The 19,111-nt window shown below is 38.8% G+C and overlaps 1 protein-coding gene across 1 annotated transcript in view; it reads left to right on the top strand.

The window, feature by feature from the left end:
• Window positions 1-632: 632 nt before the first annotated feature.
• Window positions 633-19,111, top strand: part of LOC140494713 (proprotein convertase subtilisin/kexin type 4-like) — a 43,800-nt gene continuing 25,321 nt past the window's right edge. Inside the window, exons 1-7 of the mRNA XM_072594228.1 lie at window positions 633-1,075; window positions 2,594-2,698; window positions 4,190-4,282; window positions 8,570-8,698; window positions 10,659-10,735; window positions 15,708-15,793; window positions 18,058-18,230. Of these exons, the coding sequence (XP_072450329.1) occupies window positions 908-1,075; window positions 2,594-2,698; window positions 4,190-4,282; window positions 8,570-8,698; window positions 10,659-10,735; window positions 15,708-15,793; window positions 18,058-18,230 (831 nt within the window). The 5' untranslated portion in view covers window positions 633-907. The remainder of the gene's footprint in view (window positions 1,076-2,593; window positions 2,699-4,189; window positions 4,283-8,569; window positions 8,699-10,658; window positions 10,736-15,707; window positions 15,794-18,057; window positions 18,231-19,111) is intronic.

Here is a 19,111-nt window from a genome sequence, read left to right as displayed (position 1 = left end):
CACATTTACTGCAGAGCTTTCTAAGTTTAAGAAGTCATATCAACCTTGAAACATTAACTCTTTCTTTCTACACAGATGCTGCCAGACCTGCTGAATTTCTCCAGTTTTCTAGGTGTTTGCTTCAGATTTCCAGCACTTGCAGTATGTTGCTTTTACACATATTGTCCTTGTCCTTCTAGGTGGTAAAGGTTGTGGGATGTGGAACTTGGCCGTTAATGGGTTTCTCGGCAAGTTACTGCAATACTCCTTGAAGTTGGCACATTTTACTGTCTGCTGAGGATGGTGGTGGTTGGGGAAGCGGGCTATTTGAGGAGGTCATATGGATTTTATATCTGCTTGAAGAGGAGCAAGATCATATAAATAAATACAAGTCCTCCATTCTCCAACTTGTTAGGCTGGAACTAGTATCCCATCCCCCTCAGGTGTTCATGTTCAGCCAGCCGTTAGGCTCGAGCGCACCTGTCGACTGCGTCAGCCGCCAACCAACGGCCGTTCGAGCGCGAGCGCATCTGGCGGCGACATCAACCGTCGCGCCGAAGTGGGCCGATCATGAGCTGACGTCCCTGCTCCTCCTCCCTCCAACCCGCTTAAAACACCCGAGCGAGGTGGGGAGGCCGGAGCCGCTTCGGCCACGGTCGGAAACATTCGGCTGTTTCCGTGAGCGCCGCTCACCAACTTGAACAATAACAATTACCGCAACTTGACATCCGTGATTTAATGGCGTGCGTGTGACATCTTGGAAACCGTAGCCAATTATTGCCCCCTGTCCCTCCCACGGCATTGTATTGGAGCTTTAAAAAAAAATTCCTGAATGACTTGCACCAAGTTTCTTGGTCTTGCAACGCTGGAACTGACTTGGCTATAAAATGACTTAGTTTGAGGCCGCCTGAAAATCTATTGCATCGTTATGAGTTATATCCGCCAGCTCTTGGTGGCTGTTCTCTTTACAAGTATTGTTAGTGAGTTTAATAGCAGTAAGCAGCAGTACACCAACACCTGGGCTGTCTACATCTCTGGTGGGGCAGGGGAAGCCAGAAGGATAGCTCGCAAGCACGGATTCATCAACTTAGGACGGGTATGGCTCATGCTGGTTAGGCCACTGAAAGGCTGGCGTTTGTGTACAGTAATTTCCACTGCCGCAGGATGTCCAAAAACCGCTTTCCTTATGTTGTTCTAATGCCGAACTATGCAACCAATTTACACCCAGCAAGCTCCTGTGGACAATGAGATCACCCAGATCCTCTGGGGTTTCCTTTTTTTTCCTCTCAACACGTTCAGAGCAAGATTAAACGCTGACCAGGATATTAGCCTTTTTAGAAGAGTGACCTATTCCTCTAGTACTTTGTGCCCAAACAAAACGTGCATTTTATTTTGTTCCATCCCTTTGCATGCTTGGATTCGGGTTGAAGTGGTGTAACACCAGCGTGAGAGGGGAATGATACATTTATAGGTATTGGCATGATTGCCTTTCTAACTTTTGAAAACTAGTGGTTCAAATCCAAAGTTAAAGCAGCTGCAAAATTGTTTTAGAACAGGAGTACGTCAAGAAATGTGGCGATCCATTTAATCATTTTGAGTCTTAGGGGAGCTCTAACAAGAGGAGGTATTGTTGCTGATGAGAGCAAATGGAAATGACTGAGAGACTTGTAATAACTCACTATGCTGTATTTGCAATTTTTCCTTTTAACGTCTTTGTCCCAATACGTAGAATAAATGTCACATTATTTTGTGGGAAGATATGTGGAGCTTGAAGTTGTAGTTTGAAATTTTGCAACTGCTTCAATTGCTTTGCCTCTGCATAGTTGGTATTTAGTGTTAGTATCACCTTTAGGAACATTTGTTTTAAACCCAGTCCATGCTTGTACTATAAGTACCAATAAAAAACGTATAATCCTGCTTTAACAGTAGCACTCCAAACTGAGTTAAATGTGAATCAAAATATGGAATATAACTGAGGCTGGTGTTTTGGTGTGAGATGTTAATAGGAGATATTGGATGTTTTTTTTAGTGGCTTAGATTTAATGGAGCAGACATCTGCTATAAGGATAATGGGTCTCACCCACTCTCCATTTTCTGCTGCCAAATGTATTAACTGCTTGTTCTGCAGAATGTTGCGTGCAAAATAAGTGTTGTCTGCTATACAATGATATTAGCTGCATAGCTTCAAAAAAAAACTTGGGCTGATTTTGGAACTATTTAAAATATGATATGAAAAGTATTTGGAGCTTGCCATTATATTGATCATATTGACCAAAGCCTATGAGAATTTGTTTAATGTGGCTATTTAGTGTACATTATGCAGATATATACTTGCTGCATGTGATGGGTTTTAATCCTTCTCTGAATTTTAATTGTAAAAACAAAATGTTAATATTAAGTTGTCCCAAACCATTTTGGACCATGTTAATGACTTGCAGAATAACTAATGATGCCTCTTAAGTGTCTCAATTTCTGCTTGCCTTCTGTTTGTTTCCACCTCTTTTTTTTTTTCCCCAATCCCTTCCTTTTTCAGAGTAGGGAAATTTCTGAAAAATAGTTTCACTATAATAGTAAATGCTGGATTTAGCCATTGACTTGTTGGTGTTTTTTTAAGGTTTTTGATGATGGGTGCTATTACTATTTTAAACACAAACGAGTGTCAAAACGATCTGTCAATCCACACCAGATGCGACATAGGCGACTGGAAAAGGAACCCAAGGTAAATTTCACTAAGTTGTCTTTTCAAACTAGTTTTTATTATTTCCTCATTGGCTGAGGAGATTATTACTCTGGGGGAAATGGTGGTAAGCCACCAACTCGAACTGCTACAGGCCTTTTGGATGTGGGGGTGTTTAGTGCTTTTAGAAAAGGAAGTCAAGTATTTTGACCCAATGAATGAAAAAATGGTGATATACTTCAAAGTCTGGATGGGACTTGCAGGTGGCGATGGTATTCCTCCTGTATCTGCTGCTTTTATTCTTGAGGTGGTATAGTTGTGGGTATGGAAGGTGCAGTTAAAGGAACCTTGGTGAACTTCTGCAGTGCGGTTTTGTAGATGCTATAACTGGAAGTCCATGCCAGGAATTGCATTGGTAAGCTGGCCTGTGTACTTTGAGTGGCCACATAGCTTAGAAGGAACATTTGATCAAGGGCACTCACTTTCATCTCTGCTTTTTGGAGTTTGGATTTTTTTTTGTTTTTGCTCCCCATTTTGGACCAAGCTGTAATGAGGTTAAGAGTCAAATTTGTCCTGGTTGAACCCAAATATTAGTGAGCCAGTTATTCTTAGTGCTTCTTGATTGCACTGTCCATCCGCTTTGCTGATTATTCAGAGTAGACTGGAGCAGTGATTGGCTAGGTTTGATTTGTCCTGGCTTGTTTTTGGAAATGGTGCACACATCAACATATGATATCTATCTGTGTTGAACAGCTTGTCTTGTAGGTATGGCTAATTTGAGTACTCCTTAAAGGGTGTCCACCATCTGAAAGGCAAAAGTTTGAGTATAATTCAATACACTTCCACTTTCTGGGGTGAGTGCAGCTAAAATAATACCCTATCAAGTTTGATACCATCCAGGACAAAACAGACACTCCATCTGTCATCTTCATCATACACACTGCCAGTTAAGAAGGAAATGTATCGTCTCAAGATGCCTTGACAAGTCACTGCAGTGCTACCATTTGTTAACATGACCACAGACCAGTTTATCTCCAGGCAATGTATCATCCTTAGGACTATATCACCATTCCTTTTACTGAGGTTGGGTCAAAATCCTGAATTTCCTTTGGTAACTACACTGCATCGATTACAGCATTTCAAGAATGCAGCCCAACACCACCACTAGATCAGCATTTATTGCCAATGTCCTGTGAATCAGTTTATTTCTGTTGCATCTGTGTCATTTGTGATAAGGACTTATTAGTAGAGTGGCAAGGTAAAAACCTTAATTTGTGAAATTGAAACGAAGTTCTTGGAAGATGGACATTGATTTGTGCACTTAGGATTTGAGTAAAATGAGATTTGCAATTTTGAAGTATGATTATGACATTTGTATGTCTAAACTTTTGAAGTTTGGCAGGATGAAGTCATGCCTCACTTTGTTAACAATGATTTATTGAGGTATTTGTCAATATTGTTTTTTAGTTCTGATTTCTGAATTTGACCTCACTGTCTGATGTGAAGAGTTACATGGCTATCTTATTATTTAAGGTGAAGTGGCTGGAACAGCAAGTAGTGAAAAGTCGGCAGAAGCGAGCGTTTTCTGTTCCTTCAGATCCTCTATACCATAAGCAGTGGTATTTGGTAAGTTTGAGTACTTTGCAGGGGTAGAGGCAGACTGGTGGAAAGTGATGTAGTGAGCTTTGACAATATTCAATCTGAAAAAGATTTGTAAAGTAGTGTGAAATTTTTTTTTCCCTTCCAGGGCTATAGGAAAAACAATTTTTGAATTAAGTTAGCAGTTGTTATTTGTTAGTACAGGCACTTTCAAAAATACAATTTTATCCTTTACTGTTGTGCATTGTGGGAGTCTGACTTTCTCTGGTTTTGAGTGCTTTCGTCAACATATGTAACTGCTACAAAGTTAGCAATACACAATTTTTATTTTTACAACTGTTAAGTCTTTTGCTGTACCTGTACTAATACCTGTCCCAAGTCTCTTATTACTGTGAATTCTTTTAGCCTTGACTTTCTTTCATGCTGTCAGAATTTATCTGTCACAAGACCACAACAAACATTGAAGTTTACTCTTGGTAGTTCTAAATTCTGAGCTAGTATATCAATTTAAGCAGTTTGGTCTCTTCTGGATGAGAAAATCTCCAATCATTAAAGTAATAATGGATTCTTGCTCTGCGACACCGCAGCTCCTAACAGTTTGCATTAATTCTGTCTTGGCTAGTTTTAAAGTAGAAATGAAGTACTGACATTTCTTTACAGGAATCCTGTCTAATAGTACATATTGTATGCTATGCCATATACCTGTGACAGATTAAATTATTGTGGCAATACAGAACTGGCTTGAAGGTGGTGGACTGGAGGCCTGTGACTAGTGATGTGTCACAAGGATCAGTGCTGGGTCCATTCCTTTTTGTCACTTTTTTAATATAAAATTTCTTGGATGTAAACATAGCAGTTATGGTTAGTAAGTTTGCAGATGACACCAAAATTGGAGATGTAGTTAACAGTGAGAAGGTTACTGGAGTACAACAGGATCTTGATCGAATGGATGATTGGGCTGAGGAGTGGCAGATGGAGTTTAGTTCTGATAAATGAGTGTTGCATTTTGGAAAGCATATCTGGGCATTACTTGTACACCTTAGAGGTAAGATCCCGGGGAGTGTGGCTGAACCGAGACCTCTGAGTGCAAGTTTATAGTTTCTTGAAAGTGGAGTCACCGGTAGATAGGATAGTGAAGGTGTTTGATATGCTTTCCTTTTTATTGGTCAGAGTATTGAGTATAGAAGTTGGGAGGTCATGCTGTGGTTATACACTGCATTGGCTAGACCACCATTAGAATATTGTGCAATTCTGGCCTCCCTTCTATAGCAAGGATGTTGTAAAACTTGAAAGGATGCAGAAAAGGCTTACAAGGATGATGCCATGATTGGAGGGTTTCAGCTATAGGGAGAAGCTGAATAGATGGGGCCTTTTTCCCCTGGAGTCAGAGGCTGAGGGGTGACCTCAGGTTTATAAAATCATGAGGGGTATGGATAAGATAAAGGTCTCTGGGCAGGGGAGTCTAAAACTAGAGGGCATGGATTTCGGGTGAGGGGGAAAGATTTGAAGGGAGCTAAGGGGCAACTTTTTCACGCAGTGGGTAATAAGTGTATGGAATGAACTGCCAAGAAGTAATGGAAGCTGATATAATTACAATACTTAAAATACATCTAGATAGGTATATGAATAGGAAGAATTTAGATGGAAATGGGCCAAATGCTGGCAAATGAGATTTATTTAGGATAATAGTTTTCATGGACAAGTTGGACTGAAGCGTCTGTTTCCATGCTGCATACCTCATTTTCTGTCTCTATATAACTTGTCTAACTTTGAAAATGTTGACCAAGTGCTTACAAATTCAGTTTTTCATTTTTGGGTCCTGTGAACTACAAGATATAAGTTGCAAGAAATTAGTTTCTTTATTCACCTATAGGGTACAGACCTCACTGGCTGGCCAATATTTATTGCTGCTTCCTAGTTGCCCTTGAATGAGGTGCCTCCTTTAGCCAATGCAGTCCATGGGCTACAGGTTCGCCCACAATTCTTTTTTTAGGGAGGGAATTCCAGGACTTTGAACCCAGCAACATTGAAGGAACAGGGATATATTTCCAAGTCTGGATCTGGTGTGGTTTGGGCAGATATTTACTGGTGCTGTTCCCATCTGTGTGCTGCACTTGACCTTGGGTTTGGTACGTGTTTGCTGAGGATCCTCAATGAATTTCCACAGTGCATTTTGTAGATCATATACTCTGCCCTTGAGTGTAGGTGTTGGAGGAGTGGTTGCTTGTGGATATAGTGTCTGTCAAGTGAACAGCTTCGGCCTGGATGCTGTTTTGATTTAGATTAGATTCTCTGCAACTTGGAAACAGGCCCTTCAGCCCAACAAGTCCACATCGAACCCCTGAAGAATAACCCACCCAGATCTATTTCCCTACCTTAAATTTATCCCGACTTGGCAATTTAGCATGGGTAATTTACCTGACCTTCACATCTTTTGGATTGTGAGAGGAAACCAGAGCACCCAGAGGAAACCACGCAGACATGAGGAAAATGTGCAAACTCCACACACAGTAACCTGAGGCAGGAATCTAACCCAGTTCCCTGGCACTGAGGCAGCAGGGCTAATGCTGAGCCACCATGCTGCCCCAAACTATTGTTGGAACTGCACCCATCCATGCAAGTAAGGAGTATTCCATCACCTTCCTCACTTGAGCCTTGTAGATGTAGGTGGACAGGTTTTGGAGAGTCAGGAATGATTTACTTGCTGTAATATTCCTAGCCTCTTTGAGCTTCTCTTGTCACCACTGTTTGTGGTGATTCCATTTGAGTTTTTTGGTCAATGGTAACCCCAAAGATGTTAATAGTGGACTTTTCTACAACGTTGGAGACAATGAGGACTACAGATGCTGGAGATCAGTTGTAAGTGTGACTCTGGAAAAGCACAGCTGGTCAGGCAGCATCCAAGGAGCAGGACAATCAACACTGAGCATGGTCCTTCATCACAAAGTTCTTATGCTCGAAATGTTGATTCTCCTGCTCCTCAGATGCTGCCTGACCAGCTGTGCTTTTCCAGCGTCATACTCTGACTTCCTGCCAATATTGTCAAGTCTTTTTAAAAAAAATTATCTTCTTCTTTTTTAAATTCATTTTAAACCAACACCATTGGTGCCTGTGCAGGTTTATCAACTAAGTTCAGTTATAAAATGGCTGCCTTAAGTCTGCCTGCCTTGGCTGCAGGACTTCATGGAACTGGGAACTATGTTGACTCAGCGTGAGTTTGGTAGTATGTGGTATTAAAATACTAGATTTGTAAAATTACTGAAAATTAGATCATGCTGCTGGAATGCATTTGGAATTAAACACTTGTTTCTTTTAATCTGAGTAACCTTTTAATTAGTTCAAAATACATTTTTGTTCAGTCACATTTACTTGTATTTAAATGTATGCTTGTTTTTCTTTGACATGAAGAGACCTAAAATAATACAATACACACTTGGTTGAAGAAGGCAGAAAAATTGTGTGGCATGGTTAAAGCAGCATTCTAATGAGCATGAAATTTGGAAGAACAGTTTGCATTTATAGTATATGGTGCTTTCCATGAGTGTCAGTTGTACAAATGTCTCAAAAGCAGCTAATGAGGTTTTTTTTTATTTGAGGAAAAGCAGCAGTCAGTTTGTGAACAGCAAGTTCCAACAAAGTGCAGTGATAATAGCTAGATAATTAGATTTTTTTTACCAATGGATAAATATTGGCCAAGTCACTGGGATGACTGTAAGAGCAAATTACTGCTGTGATGAAGAATCCTCTAGACTTGAAACATTAGCTTGTTGTCTCCATTTATGCTGCCTGACCTGCTGTGATCGCCAGCATTTATTGTTTTCACACTGGGTCAACTCCCCTGCTCTTAAATTGAGGCCAAGGGGCAGTTGGAGCCTCTCTTCAATATTTCATCTGAAATATATAGCACTCCTCTCCATTCAGACTCCTTCATTACTATGTGGTCACCCTGATTTGGTGACACTGTCCTCTGACTTGCATAACAAATGTAAATGTGAGCCTTGAACCTTGCTCCCCTCTGCTCCACTTTTTGTGAAAATAGTGAATCCTATCAGTACTTTTGTTTTGCTATTTGCAGAATGAGTGATCAATGCTTCAAAAATTTGATACTTGGGTTTAAGTAAATCCAATGTCTCTCTCATTTTTGACTTCTGGCAGATAACTTCTACTTTGGTGAATTGTTTCTTTTGTGTTTTTGGTTAAAATGTTCATACTTTTTGGGAACTTGTTGTAAAGTATATGTACTTGTTCCAGGGATCACAGTAATATTGGTTACTTATTTTCAAGCTTGCATCTCAAAAACTTGTGTTTATTTAGAACAATGCGATCCCTAATGACCTAAACGTTCTGTCCGCCTGGAAGCGGGGTTACACAGGTGAAGGGATTGTGGTATCCATCCTGGATGATGGAATAGAGAAGAACCATCCAGACTTGGCCAAAAATTATGTAAGTTCTCATTGAAGTACCATGTAAAACCATTTCAGTCTTTGTCATTTGTGAACAGCTACAATAAAGTAAGGGGAAATGACCAACTGTTTCATGAAATGCACTTGTCTTTAGGTTTACACACAAGAAATTCTTTGCTATACATTTTACTAGGTGCTGTATACTTTAGGATGGCCCAGGTGCTTCATAGGCAGTGAACTTAAATGTTCGTCGATAAATATCCAGGGAAGTGCTCAGACAGAAATGAATGAGAAAAATTAAACTGGTAAAGGGGCAGTGTGGTGGCACAGTGGTTAGCACTGCCTCACAGCGCCAGAGACCCGGGTTCAATTACCGCCTCAGGCAACTCTGTGCAAACTCCGCACATGTCTGTGTGGGTTTCCTCCCGGTGCTCTGGTTTCCTCCCACAGTCCAAAGATGTGCAGGTTAGGTGAATTGGCCATGCTAAATTGCCTGTAGTGTTAGGTGAGGGGGTAAGTGTAGGGAAATGGGTCTGGGTGGGTTGCTGTTCAGAGGGTCGGTGTGGACTTGTTGGGCTGAAGGGCCTGTTTCCACACTAAGTAATCTAATCTAAAATATTGGTTAAGGTGTAAAGAAAACCCCCTTCTGTCTTTTTTTTGTTTTGAATTGAATAATCCTGAGGTAATTAATGTTCACAAATTTATCTGCTTAATTTTAAGCAGGTAGATGGGGAAACATTAAGTACCATACATGAAAGATTCTTGATCCATCAGTGTTGTGTTGTGTCCTATGCTGAAATTTCTGCTTGCAATATGTGCCCAATTCTTAAGGTCAGACTTAAATATACAATTTTGACTCAAGTTTACAGTTGTCATGTTGAAAGCTGATTAACTTCTATGAAGAAAATTGAATATAATTACATATAAGCCTTCTAAATCAGTAGAGGTCAAGTTCTAAAGCTTTCCATTAACTAGAAAACTATATGAAATAGTTTTAATATCCTTCCATCTCCTTCTGGAACTTTTACAGTACATGCAGTATTAATGCTTCAAACACATGCATTTGATCATGGCCTGAAAATGGTTTTTGGAGGATTCATTAGAAAATAAGTGTAATACTTCAATAATACAAGGCTTAAGTCTGGGAAATTATTTTAGAGCACCCATTCAGCATGTATATTTTCAAGTAGGTATTTCCATTGAGTTATGTAACTTTGATCTCTGATGAAGGGCTAATGTCCAAAATGTCAACTCTCTTACTCCTCAGATGCTGCCTGGCTTGTGCTTTTCCAGCACTACACTCTCTCAACTCTGATCTCCAGAATCTGCGATCCTCACTTCCCCTAACCTTCTAACATAGTGTAACTTTTTTTCTTTACGTAAGAAACAAATGTTGGAGATCAGTATGGATATCACCTTGAGTTTTAGTTAGAATACTGCTGAAAGGAATGAACCATACAGAGGAGTCTGTTTGGCCCATCCAGTATTTGCTGGACCTTTTGTAAGAGCACTCTAGTAGTCCCACTATCTTGTGTCTCCCCTCTAGTCCTTCAATTATTCTATCTTTCAGACAATTATCCAAATTACCTTTTGAAAGCCCCTGTGAATGCCGCCTCAAGTGTTTTTGAGGTCCTCACTACTCACTGAAATCTTTTGGCTGTCAACAGTTTTCATACTGTACATGTGCAAATGCACATCTTGGCAGAATATTTAAATTAATATCAAAGGCAGATGGATAGGTGTCTGTCTGTCTGTGCACTGAAATTATCATTTGAGTCCTTCTTGGCTATTAAATATTTAGGGGGAGAAAAATCTCCTACGGTCTACTCCTGATGAAAGTGCATGTGTTTCTGTTTGTTGAATATGTAACTGAAATCAGTTACGATATTGAGAGGTCAGTGTTCAGTTCAGAGTTACTATCATGTTAGTTTCACAAAGCATAAACAAAACTCTGCAGATTTTCTGCAATCTTTTTAAGATTCGAAATCTTTTTTTTGCAGGACCCTAAAGCAAGCTTTGATATAAATGATGATGATCCTGACCCCCAACCCAGATATAACTTTAACGATGAAAATCGGTGAGTTCTTTACACTAGGTTTCCAGCTGAACTATCTAATAGACTGCTTTATATAAAATGATTACTTTTTTAGAGCTATCAAATACAGATATACAGCAATTCAAAGTGAATCTAAATCACCAGTTAGGCAGGCCTGTTGCAGTTGCAAAGGTCTTTCAATGTTAAGGTTCTGACACTTATGCTCGTTATTGTAATGGACTGTGTGCGCACGTGTATGGTACAGATTACTTATTTCTAACCCCTATCCCCTGACCCTGAATTCAAGTATGTCTATCTTTACCCATGCGCAAACACCTTTTCAACTAGTATGGATCGGCTGTTTCTTTATTCTCTTCAGTGGCAGGCCTCTAATTTTAAATGGAGTTGTTCCTTTACAAAATCCTAACTGTTTTTTTGTAGTTTAGTTCCTAGAAACTTGGCTCTTGGGTGAATCTAAAATTGGAGCAGGTTGAAAGAACCCCTCTGTTAGGATCATCCATTTTCAAGATATTGCTGTTAGTGTCTTAGCTGCTAACATAACTTACAGCAACTTGATGTTTTTTTCTGGTAGAATTGTCTGCAAAGTTGCTTCCTGGTTTGTTTTTGTTGCTCATTTAAAGTGAGCAACACTGGCTTCCTTTTTTAACTCCATAAGTTCAGAGTCCTTTTCTCTAAACAAGTGGGTGGTGTAGATTGATTTCCACTTTCTCTATTGTTGAGTTTACAGCTGTAGGTTGACCCAGTCTGGTTTGGCTGAGAGAATCTGAAATAATTCCATGAAGGCCAGTATATTGATTATATGCATAGTACGTGACACTGATCTGGCAATTTCACAGTTGGCTCCTAGAATGTACAGAACCTCCTGACACTCATGTTTACATGTCATCCAGGGCTCCCTGATTCGACCAGGCCAATAGTCCCAAAGAGGGAGTTCATATTCTAGCTGACATTATTCTAATCCATAGAGACAATAATAGTGGAAAATTGGTGGTACACATTTTGGAGAAATTCAGTCTTCATCAGACAAGCTGTTTTTGAAGTTTCTTTAATTCATTTTTAAAGGGATGTGAAAATCCCTGGATGACTGAATACTCCTACTTATTTAGGTCTATGTGAAGCTCATGCTGAAGATACATTGCATCCATTTTAATAAACTGTTTGGTTTTAAAATAGGAGTAGTTAATAATAATTGGGATTGTTGCAATAGAATGACCAAATGATTCACTTGACACCCAGGAGTTCACTTCTAGCATCAGAGTTTATTGAAATTCAGTGGGGGGGGGGAAACCCTCTGAAAATCTGAAGAGGTCTTCACCGAATAACAGAAAACATACATTTTGTTTCATCCCTCCTTTTAACAGTTACAAACCAACCTATTAATTACATACTCTTTCAATTAAACCAATCATTTCATTGAATGGCTAGAGATGACAGACTTGTGGTCAACTCCCTGGTCCTCATGGCTTCATGATGTTTACCAGACTCTTATCTCCTTTTTCTTGGGGTTTTTTAGTAATAGCCACTGTGTATTCAAGTATATTCCTGCCTAGACATTTGCCACCTGCATCACATTAACTGCCAATTGCCTATCACTTAAGGACCTTTTTTTTTAAAAGTCCTCTGTACAGGGAATACAAAAGAATATATCCATTCCAACAAAGTTATCATAGAATCTCTATGGTGTGGAAATGGCCCATTTGGCCCAACAAGTCCACACCGACCCTCTGAAGATTATCCCACCCAGACCCATTCCCCTACTCTATTACTGTTTTCCCCTGACTAATGCACCTAGCCTACACATCTCTGGACAATTTAGCATGGCCAATTCACCTAACCTGCACAGCTTTGAATTGTGGGAGGAAGCTGGATTACCTGGAGGAAACCCATGCAGACACGAGGAGAATGTGCAAACTCCACAGATGCCTGAGGCTGGAATCAAACCCAGGTTCCTGGTGCTGTGAGGCAGCAGCGCTAGCCACTGAGCCACCATGCTGCCCAAAGTTTTCTTGTCACATCTAATGTTAGAATTCTTTAGCTTAAATTTATGAGCACTTTCTTATCATATTTACTGGGCACCCCATCTTTATCTTTGGATGTCTTATTGGGATGAGTTGAATGAACACGTTATGCCTGCTAGTTTCTACACCTATGATTTGTTTCTCTCTGTAATGATACTTGGGCTGCTTTTTACCGACTAAAACTGGTTTGCTCTTATTTTATTTGAATCTTTTCCCCTAATACAGTTAGTGACTTTTACATTTTTACATATAGGTGAATCTACAACTACATCAGAATCTATATATCTATGATTATTTGAAGGATTTTAACTAAAATCCACTATTAGTATTGTAACCGATTTGATTAAATAATTTGAGAGGCTCACTAATTAAATTGGTGTGAAATGTTCTTATCTAGGTCTTGTGCTTAAACAACTACAGCTGCATATTCTCTCTCTCTCCTGTTACCTTGGGTCTACAGAGCTACCATTGTTCTTATTCTGAAGGCTACATTAATCAAGTATTTTCCCAGGCTGTCTAACTATGGTCAGCCATATTCTGCTGCTAATGCCATCGGTAGCTGTTGGTCACTTTGTTCTGCTTAGTCATGGACAACTCTAACCAGGCATAACACTAATCTGACGAAGGGCTGATGCCCAAAACGTCAATTCTCCTGCTCCTTGGACGCTGCCTGACCTGCTGCGCTTTTCCAGCAACACATTTTTCAGCTCATAACACTAATCTGTACTTAAATGTAACTGTGGTATGTTCCACTTATTAGATAAACAGTTGAAAAGGAGAAAAGCCTTAATTACACTTGAGATATCTGGAATATAAACCATTTTAGTTTAACTTTTGGACAAACTCATTACAGAAAATGTGACCAGTTGAGGAATGTCTCCCCATGAACACCAGTCAAGGTGAATGAGTATTGAGTTTTTGGTGATATCTGTGAAGAGACTGCTCAAGTGATGCTGTTTTTGTGTCCCCCTGAATGGCACTCATTTTCTCAATGTCTTTAATAAGTAAACATTTCCAGCAATGCAGTGCAGCCTCAACATTGCACAGGTATTGGACTAGAGGATACAAGTTTGTGGTGTCTGATCTAATTTTTGTTTTAAAATCAGAAACCACTGAAGGGCCAGAAGCTAAATATTAAAGTAACTTTCATATTTAGAATGTCTGCTGCAAAATAGTTGTAGAGGATACACTGAGGAGCAATGACAAGCCACATTAGTGTATACGGTACTAATACATTGTAGAGCACGAGATTTGATGTTTAATGGTGTATTTTCAAAGCTGCTCTGCAAAGTACATCCACCAGATGGCACAAGGAGACTATAAAACCTCTAGTTGTATTTCTAAAATGTCCAAAAGATACAGAAGATTTCCAAATAAATAGCAAAATAATCTGTTGTACGATGGTACATGGCCTGTATTCCTACTATGGGGCTTTTTTTTTTGTCCTCTGTTCATGAAGGTCAGAGTACTTATATTTTAGATACCAGATCTTTTAAAATGCTTGAATAATCTTCTGTTCAGGTGCAGAGAACTCTTTTTGTTATTCCACATGGATCCTAGACTATGGTTTTGTCATCCTTGCCACAGATGGTGAATGTACCCCCCTTACTACTTGTGCAGTTTTATTTATGTAAAAGGTGTGTATTCTTTTAAATCAAGGAACCTTCCAATTGAATAATTTCAATGGCAAGCAATTGCATGTTTAACAATGAACGTTAGTTATTCCCTCCCATGTACCCCAATAATGTTTTGCGCATGCTCTACCTCCAGGTTAGATATGGGTTAAGATAAAATACTCTTATGGCTTTAATAATCTGTGTCTCTTGTGGTATGCCTGTAACTTCTGAGAGGGAATTCATCTTTTACAAGACCTTCATTTTAACGAATGCAAAATATTCTCCATAAGTTGCAAGATTCTTTGTCAAATTCCCAGGTTGGGACCCAGGTGAACTTTGTGGGAGGGAGTCTGCTGTTTGGATCTTCTGTTTGGATCTCTCTAGATGTTATTATCTTGACAAACTGGATGACTTCGCTTTGGATAGACCTCTGCAGATCCGCTTCTAGTGGCTGAGCTAGGAGGACTAGGTTCTAGTTCTCCCTCCTCAGTGTGTTGTAGCATGTTTGAGGGCAGATTGACTTCAGAAGATGAAGATCCGAACAGCAAATACTTGATGCTTGGAAAGAAATTTGGCTTCCTAGTCACGATTCCATCGGTTGTGTTTTTATATAAACCAAGAATGGTGTATGTTGATTCCGATCATGTTGTCATTTTTGCACCTTCAGTTTGAGACAGTCGGGAGACTCCCCTTTTTTTTAGTGGCCCTTTCAACTTTGACTTTTTTTTGTGTGGCTTGCACCAATCTGGAAGTTTTTCTTCTGTCTTGAAACTACTCTTCGGTCTCCATCTACAGAAGTCTGGTAACTCTTGGGGGGCTTGTCTTTGCAGTTTTTTAATGTTCAGTTTATATTTTTTTAAAAATCTGAAAATTCAAGCCAGGCTTAAACATGACACTCTAGCGGGATGTGTTTTTGCTGCTGGAACTCCCTCAAGGTATGAGACCTGTAATGATTTTTGTTGCTGCTCCTTGCCATGTTAAACTAAAAATATTGACTTGTTTGGAGTATGCCATAGTTCTATGCAACTTTCTCTTCTACATTATTGTTTGGAAATTTCTGAACTTGTGCACACTTTAAATTGCTTCTGGTTTGACTAGAGTGCCACTTAAAACTCCTAAAATGAAAAATTATGATCTTCACAAGCAAATGTGCATGTCTCTTTCTGCTGTTCCTGTGAAGCTATTTTGAGCTGTTATAAACGGATTTATTTTAAGTAGATAAATTTTAAACTTCTGCTAAAATATTAGGCTAACAATTGCTTAGTGGACACTTCACTATCAGTAATAAGTTCTTGATTCTGTTTAGGTTTGTTATGCTCCAGAGTTTTCTTTTTCAATAAACTATCTTGTATTTAACAGGCATGGAACACGGTGTGCAGGTGAAGTGGCTGCTGTGGCCAATAATCTCTGTGGTGTTGGTGTAGCATACAATGCCAAAATTGGTGGTAAAGTATAATTGTTCATATTAAGAATGGCAGGTTTTCCTGTGAGGATATTTTTAATGCTAACTTTTTTGGATCAATAAGTTTTTTTTTGGTTGAGGAACAAATAGATCTGAGGATGAACAATTACTTTTCATAATTTTTAAAGGTAGTTCTTGAATAGCAATAGCTTTTAATATTTTAAGTCTGGATTTTGTGGTTTGATGGCAAATTATCAACATTCACTGTTATGCTGCAAAGCCCAACAGCGCATCCGTCATTCACACATGCAATTAAAAGTGAAAATTTAGAAGCTGGCTGTCAGTGATTTCCTGGTCCTCTGAATGCACTACCATGGTGCTCATGAGAAAATCTGTTTATTTACTGAATTGATGACAGTAATATCATTGTCTGCTAGGCAGTCAATCACTGAATTTTCAGGTTTGTAATTCTGTTCTTGAAATCAAATTATCCTTGTCAAATGTATTTTTAAATTATTCGTCACTAAAGTTGAATACCCCTTCTGGTCCAGAAAAACTGATTTGTAAAAATGTCAAATTTCTCATTCTATGAAATCTCATAGATTTAAGAAACAATTCCATTTTTATTTTTCAACTTTGCATGTCTAATTTTTTTTTTGCTTTTATTAAAGTAAAGTAAACTATACAATCTTTTTTTTTTTTTTTTGCTTCCTTTTGCTGTCTGAATGCTTTAGTGTGGTTAACTGCTTGACAAATTTAATGATCCTGTATGAGTGTTACTGATACTAGAGATTTCCAATGGCTAACACTGGATTTGAGTAGCTTTCTTCAAGATCAGCAGTGCACTCTATTGCTTTGCCACTGAATGCAAAATCTGTGCCATAATTTTTTTTTAAAAAGAACTGTGACCTTTGTATGAATTAACTTCTTTTTATATTTATGGTCTTTTGTAAAACTGTGGGTTTGTGATGAGAGATTTTGTGAAACAGATCCTAAACAGTAGGCAGTTTGTCTGGTCACCATGCTACTGCTTTCCCCACCTTCAACTGAAAAATGGGAAAAGACTGCCTTTTCATTCCCTCATCTGTGTTGACTTCATTGCAATGCAAAGACCCTGCAGGAGTCAATGGGGCATGAAAGGAATATATTAGCAGTATGTTGCTAGGTGATCAGTTGAGCGTTCTATTCATTGTTTACTATCATGCAGGCCAGTAAGCTTGTGTTAAGTTCTACATTTGAATACAATAAACTACCCATCTTTAATGAGGACATACTTGGGAAAGATCTAGCCTGTGTAGAAAATAATTAAATTTTTAAACCTTTTGCACTGAACAGCTACTGAATTTTCCTCTTTACCCTTAATGTTACTGGTTTGTACAAAATCAATTTGACCTAAAAATGCCTTGGGCACGTAATTTTCTTTTTGCAATCCCAAAGGAGAGTGGTGCAGTATTTCTATACTTGTTCTTGACAAATATGTTTATATTGACCTACATGTTCAGCTTAACATGACAAGAACAAAGACAAGTTGCTGTAGTGGCCAAATAGATGACAGGTGAAATTCAATGTAGAGAAGTCTTCCTTCTTGGAAGAAAGCACATGGAGAGCCAGTCTAAAATCAAATGTTTAAAGTACATAGGACCAGAGGAACCTAGGTATGTTTGTGCATAAGTCACTAACAGCAAAGGAAAAACAAGTAGTTAAATTTGTATGGTATCATAGGCTTTATTAATAGAGGCATAGAGTACAAGAACAAGGAAGATATGCTGAATTTATACATGATACTTGTTTGACCATGTTGGAATATTGTGCATAGTTGTGCACACTATACTTTATGAAATATGTAAACACATTAAAGTGCAGAAGTAGTTTGACAACAGATTAATGAATGAGAAACTTCAGTTGTAAAGGTATTGGAGATGTTTTGATGATTTTCCTTTGAGTGCCATTCAAGAGGGAAGTAGATGATTTTAAATAGGAACAATATTCTGTTATAGGGATCATGCATAAGAATAGTACTGAATAATGCTCATTCAGAGTTGGTGCAGACCTGATGGGATGAATGATCATCTCTATGCCATACATTTGTGATTCTGAACTTAAGCATGGAGAATATTAAACAATCTTGTCCACATTTACATGATATCTAACATGTATATGACTTTGTTCTTCATATTTAGACAGCTATCTAACCTTTTTGGTCATAAGGTTCAGAGCTTTAGAACTATTTTACATTTGTACTTTACAAATTATGGTTCTGTGGTGTTTTGTGGGATCTGTTGTATAACTTATTTCTTTTGTCTGCAGGAGTAAGAATGCTTGATGGTGAGATTACTGATGTAGTGGAAGCCCGCTCGCTCAGCCTCAACCCTCAACACATTCACATCTATAGTGCTAGCTGGGGCCCAGAGGACAATGGGCAGACTGTGGAAGGGCCAGCAGTATTGGCAAGTCAGGCATTCCTCAGGGGTATTACAAAAGTAAGATCATGAAAAATTGTTAGAGCCATTTTATTTTGCAATGTTCATGCTAGTCTATAGAACATGAAATTGTGTGTACACTACAATCTATGCACTAAACCTAAAGCAATGCAAACAATTTATACAAAAAACATGGTCATTTAGATCACCTTTTTAACACTACTCCTCTTTAATCTAACAAAACCTCTCCTGTTACAAAATTTTTAACACTTTAGAACATCTCAATCAGCAATGTATTGGTTTCTTACTGTAAATGCTTGTTTTAGTGACTTTAGAATTGCCAGGTCACCTAGGAATGAAACCCATGTAATATAGTGTTCTGTTTATTTGTTACGTTGAATAAAGTAAATTTGTTATGCTGTTGACTTAGAGCACTCTAGTTGCCTTCAGTAAACTTTGTGTAAGATGCGAGGATAGCATAATGCTTCAATGTTTTTAAAAAAACAAGGGTAAGGCATATGGTCATGCTTGAACTTGTATCCACTTCCCTTTCCTATCTGCATCAGGCCTCAACATCTCCATTCTTGGATAGAATTCTGAACACTCATCAGCCTTTGAAAAAACTTCTCCCATTCACAGCCCTAAAAATAGTTATAACCCTTCTCTTTAACCTGAGCCTACAGGTGGGTGATGCTCCATTTTTTGTTTTTGCCTGCCCACCTCAGAATCTATAGTATACATCCAGCATCCTTAAATGAAAGCTCTGACTCCATTAGGCTAAAGATAACCAACCCTAAGAGAAAATATTGCTGGACAGCTTTTCCCTTGGATCCTTGAACAGACTGATAGTTGAAGACTTCTCTTTCTCTTCCACCCCCCCCCCAATTACTTATCTTGCATTAGTGAAAATTTGTGGGTGATGGGAATCTCAGAATTGTGGC

Source organism: Chiloscyllium punctatum, chromosome 24 (genome assembly GCF_047496795.1).
Source record: "Chiloscyllium punctatum isolate Juve2018m chromosome 24, sChiPun1.3, whole genome shotgun sequence".
Classification (NCBI taxonomy): Eukaryota; Metazoa; Chordata; class Chondrichthyes; order Orectolobiformes; family Hemiscylliidae; genus Chiloscyllium; species Chiloscyllium punctatum.
The sequence above is the reverse complement of the archived record's forward strand: the minus strand, read 5'-3'. Positions and strand labels throughout refer to the sequence as shown.